The 8,429-nt window shown below is 38.7% G+C and overlaps 1 protein-coding gene across 1 annotated transcript; it reads left to right on the top strand.

The window, feature by feature from the left end:
* Window positions 1-1,605: 1,605 nt before the first annotated feature.
* On the top strand, window positions 1,606-2,783 carry LOC148554937 (uncharacterized). Its single transcript, XM_088490557.1, has 2 exons — window positions 1,606-2,058; window positions 2,454-2,783. The coding sequence occupies exons 1-2, from the start codon at window positions 1,606-1,608 to the stop codon at window positions 2,781-2,783; spliced, it is 783 nt and encodes a 260-aa protein (XP_088346683.1).
* Window positions 2,784-8,429: the final 5,646 nt, after the last annotated feature.

Below are 8,429 nucleotides of genomic sequence, written 5' to 3'. Positions count from 1 at the left end.
TGGAATTCTGAGTACTGAAAAATGATTTCTAAAACCATTGAGGTATTATTTTATAATAAGATTGTTGAGACGCTATGCGCCTGGAAAGGACGGTTGGTTAATCCCGCTTGTCGAGGTCGCGGCGACAGCGTAAGGACGGTTGGTTTATCCTACTTACGTTGAGATGTGAGGTCCGTGGCAAGAGTATTCTGCTTGCATCCTTTCAAAATCACAAGAGTGTGCAGGCACTATATCCTGGACCGTGTTCCGGGCACGATATTTTGGGGTTTTCCATTTTGAGATCGAAAGGCGACGTTTCCATGGGAATGTGTCGGGTTGGCAGTTGAACCGACGATGAGATATCACAGCCAAATAGGACAGGCATTCATCATGTGCATCTTTTATCTGTTTGTTTGCTTTTCCAACTTGAATTGCTTGTCTAATTGAATAACATTATTAATTACTTCTTGAATTTCTTGATATACATGCTATATTTGTGCTTTACTTGCATTGTTATTATTTGTGTTTTCTACTGGGATTGAGGAGGTTCGGAAGGTGGTGGCGATGGGATCGCATGGCGGTTAGGCTGGTGAAGGCTGTGGGACAGCAGTGAATTGATAGTTAGAAATTTCTTATGATAGTTTATCCCATTTCATAAAGGTGTTAAAGTTATGGTTTTAATTTTAGATATGCTTTAAGTTGAATCTTATGATTGATATGAAGCTCAAGGATTGCCTCTGGCGTCCCGGGGTCTTATATCTTATATTACTGGGCACTGTTACCATACTGAGAACCTCCGATTCTCATCCATACTTTGTTGTTGTTTTTCAGATGCAGGTCGCAATCCACCTCGGTGAGTTGCTGGATGGTAATAGAGCAAAGGACCTTATTCCATTTTGTTTTCATTTTGGTTATTTTGAATTGTTCTCTCACTTTTGTATTTATATTTTCCCTAGTGGCTTGCTTTGAGAGAGATGTTGTATAAGCTGTTTTACTTTCAAAACTCTATATGTCTGTATATACTAGTCGGCTTAAACTCTGCGGGCTGCGGCTAGTTCCTTATGACTATTATACTCTTATATCTATATATGTTATATTCTCTTGTATCTATACCTGGTATCTTATGCCTTTAGCTTTGTGTGAACGGTTGCGCTTTTTGAAACTCTATTTTTGAGCTTATTTCTTCATCGGGCTTCTAGAATAATTACTTCTTTTTATATATATTTATGTATAAGATTTAGAATTATCGTGACCTCTGATTAACCTTTACTTTACGGCATGAGGTAAGGCTTACGGTAATTAGGGTCTTATATTTTGTGGTATCAGAGCGGTTCGTCTTCCTGAACCTGAGGGATGGATTGATTGTGCTTCATTGCATACTCTGTGTCTTTTTCTTTGATGCTATTTAGGTTATCTGCTTGATATTGCATAGCATGCTTGTTTGTGAGTGCCTTTTTGGGATAATTGAAGCACTAGGCTTTTGATATTGAGACTGATCACCTTGATATCAACTGTTTGGTGTAGACAGGAACCCTAATGGCTACTCGCGGATGAGGTCGTACTCGTACACGGGGAGAAAATGAGAATGACCGACCGGCCGATAACCATGCCGAGTTTATGGCAGCAATGGCCAACTTGGCTAACACCATGGAGGCGAATGCTGCTACGACTTTGCAAGCTATACAGAGATTGGGTCAACCAGTAGGAAACAAAAATGGGGATGGAAATGGAAATGGAGACGAAAACGGTAATGACTTGGGAGGTGCTCCGATGACTTTGGCTTCATTTTTGAAAGTTCACCCATTGACTTTTAGAGGCTCAAACAACTCAACTGAGGCGGACAATTGGTTCCAAGCTCTGAAGCACGCACTACAAGCTCAGCATGTCCCGGCTAACCAATATGTAGAGTTCGCAGCCTATCAATTGTTAGGAGAGGCGCAACATTGGTGGCAAGGAGAATGTCGATTACTACAGCTTCAAAATGCCGACATTCTTTGGGATGTATTCCAGATGACTTTCTACAAGAAATATTTTTCTGAATTTGTAAGGGAAGCGAGGGAATTCTGGTGGTTCTCTAGGGTATGTCAAAGTGCCTCGGAGTCCTATTAGAGTTGGAAATGTATTAAGTACCAAGGGGACTTGAGGGACAACATTATGACTGCTGTAGCTCCTTTCGAGATTCGGATCTTTTCCGAGCTTGTGAACAAGGCAAGAGTTGTGGAGGAGTATGCGAAGAAAATGGCTTCCTCAAGAGATACTCGTGGGGAAAACAACAACCGTGGGCAAGGAAAATACTTCTAACCAAAAGCTCAAAACTTCAAGAGAGGAGGACATGCACCTCAAGGTCAAGGGGATTTAGGAAGGGCAACCATGGTCAGTACCACCCGGCGAGAGGGAGAGGTAATCAGAGTAAGGCTTTTCCGGATTTAACTTGTGATCGTTGTGGACGTTTTCATCTGAATGACTCGTGAAAGTTGGATATAGGTGGTTGCTTCAATTGCAGTTTGCCTAGTCACATGGCGAAGGATTGTACTCATGGGAGGAACCTGAATACGGGTCGGAATCAGCACCAAGGGCGAGTATTTGCTGTGAACGCCAATGATGCTACTAAGGCGGATCCTTTGATGAGAGGTAACTGTTTATTTGGTGATAAAATATTGGTTGCATTGTATGATACTGGGGCTTCGCATTCTTTCATTGCATTTGATAGGGTTGAGGAACTAGGGTTGAAAATGTCAGAATTAGCTTTCAATTTGCATGTGCATACTCCGTATCAGACGGTTTGTGACAAAGTTAGGTTGTAGGCAAGTATCTTTCAAGCTTGAGGATAGGAAATTTGTCCATGACTTAATTTGTTTGCCAATGGTTGGGTTGAAAATGATTTTGAGGTTTAATTAGATGTCCAAGAATCGGGTTTTGTTGGATTGCTTTGAGTGATCTATTTGGTTCATGCCGGAAGGTGAAGAAGGAGCAATGATAGTTGAGGGTTATTACCTGAACTCTACAATGGTGAACTATAGTGGAGAAGAGTGCCAGTATTATATATTGTTGGCTGCAAATGCGTTAGGTGATGATCAGAGGCTAGATCAAATTTTGATAGTTAGAGACTTTCCAGAAGTGTTCCCGGAAGATATATATGAATTCTCACCTCAAAGGAAAATTGAATTTGTGATTGACTTGGTGCTGTGAGCCGGACCAGTGTCGATTGCACCGTATCGAATGGCTCCGGTAGAGCTGGCTGAACTTAAGACTCAGTTAGAAGAGCTTTTAAACAAGAGATTCATCCGACCGAGTGTATTTCTTTGGGGAGCGCCAGTTTATTATCAAAGAAGAAAGATGGAGGAATGCGACTTTGCGTAGATTACCGACAGTTAAACAAAGTGATCATGAAGAACAAGTATCCGTTGCCTAGAATCGACGACTTAATGGATCAACTGCAAGGAGTTGGGTGTTTTCAAAGATTGATTTAAGATCCGGTTACCATCAAATAAGGGTGAAGGAGGATGACATTCCAAAAACTGCGTTTAGGACGCGCTATGGACACTACGAGTTTGCGGTGATGTTCTTTGGGTTGACGAATGCACCTGCTGTGTTCATGGATTACATGAATAGAGTATTTCGTCCCTTCTTGGATAAATTCGTGGTGGTTTTCATAGACAACATTTTAGTTTACTCAAAGACGGCAGAAGAACATGAAGAGCACCTGAGGATTGTGTCGTGAATCCTAAAGGAGCGGAAATTGTATGCCAAGTTGTCAAAGTATGAGTTTTGGAAAGAAGAAGTGAAGTTCTTGGGTCACGTGGTGAGTAAGGACAGAATAGTGGTGGATCCTTCGAAAGTGGAGGCAGTGATGGAATGGGAGAGACCGACTACGGTAACTGAGGTTAGGAGTTTCTTGGGTTTGGCCGGATATTACCGACGATTCATCGAGGGATTTTCTCAAATTACACTACCGATGACTAAGTTAACCCGGAAGGAGGTACCGTTTGTGTGGACATCGGAGTGTGAGGGCAATTTTCAGACTTTGAAACAAAAGTTGACTTCAGCGCCAGTTTTAATTCTACCTAAACTGTAAGAATCACGGCTAATTAACCATTTAATTAAATAATTAATATTGCCCAAAATAGGATCCGAAAATTTAGAATGTGAATTAGAAAATTTAAATGATTTTTGAACTCAGTAGATTTTTCTAAGTCAGAAAATGTAATTTTCTGCAAAAAACCGCATAAAAAGTTGAACTGGCAGAACCGGTTTAAGTCTATCCGGTACTGTGCGAATAATTAAAAACAGTAGAAAACCTTAGGAAAATATTTAAAGTAAAAAACCGGACGTTAATTTTAAAGATTTGGCCCGAAATTGGGCCAAACGGGCCAAAAACACTAACGGGTTAGACCGGGCCCAAGTTGGGCCCATGCCCAACACATATAACCCAATTAATGAACCCCCATTCAGCCACTTCACCCTCATAAACACAACAACGCAGCTGCAAGTGAGAGGAGAGTGAGGGTTTCCATTTTCACTATTCATCATCAACTTCCCAAGCTCATAACTTGAGCTACGGAGCTCCAATCGTCGCACCGTTTGCGGCCACGCGATCATCATGAAGAGCTCTACAAATAAAACTCATCCAAGGAACTGGTAAGAAAATCACAAATCCCTTCTCATCCTTTCCTTAAAAAATTCGAAAATCAAGTGTTTGGGGTTTTTGAGATTTTCATGTTTTGATGTATCTAGGATCAATCTAACTTGAGGAGTCTATTGGGTTTTATTTCCAAAACTATTGGGTAAGGTAAGAGTGTCTTGAACCCTTGTGAAATTATGATTAAGATGAACCATAGATTGATTGGTTATGAATTATGTGTATATAGCTTGATGTTGTGATTGTTGGCACTTATTTGGAGCTTTGGATTGATTGTTGGTGATTGAAGGCTTGAGTTGGACTCTATTTGGTGATTTAGTGCATATTGAGAATCATCCAATGTATGTTCGATTTTCTCTATGTAATATATAATATTTCTGGACACTTAGGCTAGTGACCCATAGGATAGGATTGGATTAAATTGGTTGTTGAATTTGTTGAATAATGATGTATGATGATTTGATGACTTTGGGTTATTTTGATAGAAGTTGGTATTGATGTTGATAAATGGTGTTGGATGTTGAAATTGAATTTGATTTCTCATTATTAGTGGTGATATAATGATGATGGGTGATTGTGTTGGGTGAAAAATATTTTAGTGTGAAATAATTGATAAATTAAGGCTGAGGAATGTATAATGTGAATAGAAATTGGTGTAAATGGTGATTTGTGGCACAAAAAAAAGGTACGTTATGAGTTATGAGGTATGTTGGAGTTTGGAGTGGTTTTGGTTGAAAATTTTGGTAAATTGAGAAATTGGTGAACTTTTGAAAAAATAGATTTTTGATGAACTTCAACGGATCATATCTTTAGCTACAGTTTGTAAAATGGAATGAATTTTATATCAAATTCAAGATAATTTAAAGAGCTTTAAAATGGTATCAATTTTGCAGAAATATAAATTTTGTAGAGAAAGATATGATCGTTGCAAGTTGGTGTCTGAAATCTGAATTCTGTGAATGTTGCAAAATTTGTGTTTTTTGGTTTGTGTGCGCACGCACACCCCGTGTATTTTTGAACACATGCGCACGCACACACGGGGATATGGCTGCTGTTGGGAGTGCTAGCATGCTCTGTGCACACACACAACCAATGAAGTTTTACAAGCTGTGCGCACGTACAGCCTTGTGCGTACGCACACGATGGAAGGTGCATTCTGTTGAGGACATTCGCACGCATCGTGCGTATGAGCTGAATGGAAATTTTTACTTCCTGTACGTACGCACACTTCTTAAAAATCTTTCTGGGCGTGCGTACGCACAACCCTATGCATACGCACAACCCTATGCGTACGCACACTGCCCTGTTTTCAATAAAAACATTGTTTTCAATAGTTTCACCTTTCCGGCAAGCTTGTAAACTTCCATGACACTTATATAAGACTCTTTGGCTTGTTTTTGGATGTCAAAATGTAGAAAAGGTTCTAGGCGATCTAACTCGGTATTTCTGGTAAAAATTTAGAAAACGGAGGCTTAGGTTTCTGGAGTACTAAGGATGATTTTAGTTGAGTGAAAAGGCGGCGTATGGTATTGGTGATTATTGATAATGAATTGTGAAAGTGGTGAACTGAAGAGTTCTGAATGAATTGTGAAAGTTGTGAACTAATGGGTTCGGAATGGAAATTATGAATTGACAGTGGTTGAGATGAGTCTGGGACTGGGAATGCAATGATGAATTATTGATATACTGAAAAATGATTTTTTGAAAACCACTGGATTGCTATTATATACTGAGAATTGTTGAGATGTTATGCACCAGGCACGGACGGTAGGTTAATCCCACCTGTCGAGGTCGCGGCGGCAGCGTAAAGACGGTAGGTTTATCCCGCTTACGCTGAAATGTGAGGTCTATGGCAAGAGTATCCCGCTCGCCTCCCTTCGGAATCACTAGAGTGTGCAGGAACTGACATCCTGGACGGTGTTCCGGGCACCATATCTCGGGGGTTCTCATTATGAGACCGAAGGGCAACATCTCCATGGAGATGTGTCGGGTTGGCAGTTGAACTGACAATGTGATATCACAGCCAATAGGACAGGCATTCATCATGTACATCTTTTATCTATTTGCTTGTTTTGCCGACTTGTATTGTTTGCCTAATTGTATAACTTGCCTAATTGCCTATTTGAATTACTTGACATATATGCTTATACTTGTGTTTTACTTTCATTGTATTAATTGTGTGTTCTACTAGGATTGAGGAGGTTTGGAAGGCGGTAGCGATGGGATCGCATGGCGGTTAGGCTGGCGAAGGCTGTGGGACAACGGAGAGTTGTTAATTTAGAAATCCACTAAGATAGATTACCCTTTTTCTTTGTGGTTCAAAGTTAATATTTTAATTTATTTATGTGTTAAGCTTGAATCTCATGATGGATATGAAGCTTTAGGATTGCCTCTGGCATCCAGGAGTCTTATATCTTACATCACTGGGCACTGTTACCATACTGAGAACCTCTGGTTCTCATACCATATTCTGTTGTTATTTTTCAGATATAGGTCGCAACCCACCTCAGTGAGTTGCTTGGTGGTGACAGAGCGGAGGATCTCTATCCCGTTTTGAAGTTATTTTAATTATTTTGTTTAAGATCTCTCACTTTTGTATTTATTTGGCCTAGCGGCTTATTTTGAGAGGAAAATTTATATAAGCTGTTTTACTGTCTAAACTCTGTATATCTGTATGTAACTAGCTGGCTTAAACTTCGCGAGCGGCGGCTAGATCTCTATATTATTATCTTTTGATATATCTATTTACATATACCTTGATATCCGTACGTATATCTTGTGCTTTGTTTAGTATAGCTTTGTGAGTACGTTTTGCGCTTTTCGAACTCTATTTTTGAGCTTAATTCTTCATTGGGCTTCTAGAATATATTATTTCTTTCTATATAAATATGTATAAGCTTTAGAATTGTCGTAACCTTTAATTAGCCTTTACTTTATGACGCGAGGTAAGGTTTAGGGTAATTAGGGTATTACATGAACCGCACGAACCGTTTGAAGTATACTGTGATGCTTCGTTGAAGGGTTTAGGTTGCGTGTTGATGCAACACCGGAACATAGTGGCTTACACATCGCGCCAGCTGAGACCACATGAGGTGAATTACCCAACTCATGACTTGGAATTGGCGGCGATTGTGTTTGCATTGAAAATTTAGAGGCACCACTTGTACGGGGTGAGGTTTAGAGTCTTTTCTGATCACAAGAGTCTCAAGTACATCTTTAAAAAAAAATTTGGCGCCGTCCAAAAAAAGCAATTGGCACCAAAATCTAGGATAATTTTGACGAATTTAGGACATAATATATTCTTTGAAAACCTCCATTAAAAGTCGTTCCACATTTATCTCAAATTTGCCCAAAATTAAAAAGTCATTCGAACGGAATAAATTTTATCTGAAGTTTTTGTTTGAAAAGGCTTTATTTCTAGTACTGTTTATTATTTATTTATTTATTTATTATTTTTATTAATTTTATAATTATATTTTTTATTATTATATTTTTTAAAATTTTTTTCTATGAAGAAAATTAGAGTAAATTGGACTTTTATAATTTATTTTTTTTATATTTAGTTTATCAAAAAAAATACTAATTTTTGTATCTTTATTATTTGGGTCTTGTTTTCAATGTCTGTGTTATCCTGTTCTCATAACTAAACGCTGTCATATAGAACAAAAATAAGATTTAGTTTATAAATTTTTTTATATGTTCAAATACTAATAAACTAGGAGTAAGATTAGTAATTAGATTGTATCTTTTAGATAACTCATTAGTAACTACATTCTTATCGTTTTGTTCAATCACATATATGAAAAATAAA

This window comes from Arachis ipaensis, chromosome B6, assembly GCF_059453495.1.
Source record: "Arachis ipaensis isolate K30076 ecotype BB chromosome B6, ASM5945349v1, whole genome shotgun sequence".
NCBI lineage: Eukaryota > Viridiplantae > Streptophyta > Magnoliopsida > Fabales > Fabaceae > Arachis > Arachis ipaensis.
Note: the sequence above shows the minus strand (reverse complement) of the source record. Positions and strands in the feature narration are given on the sequence as shown.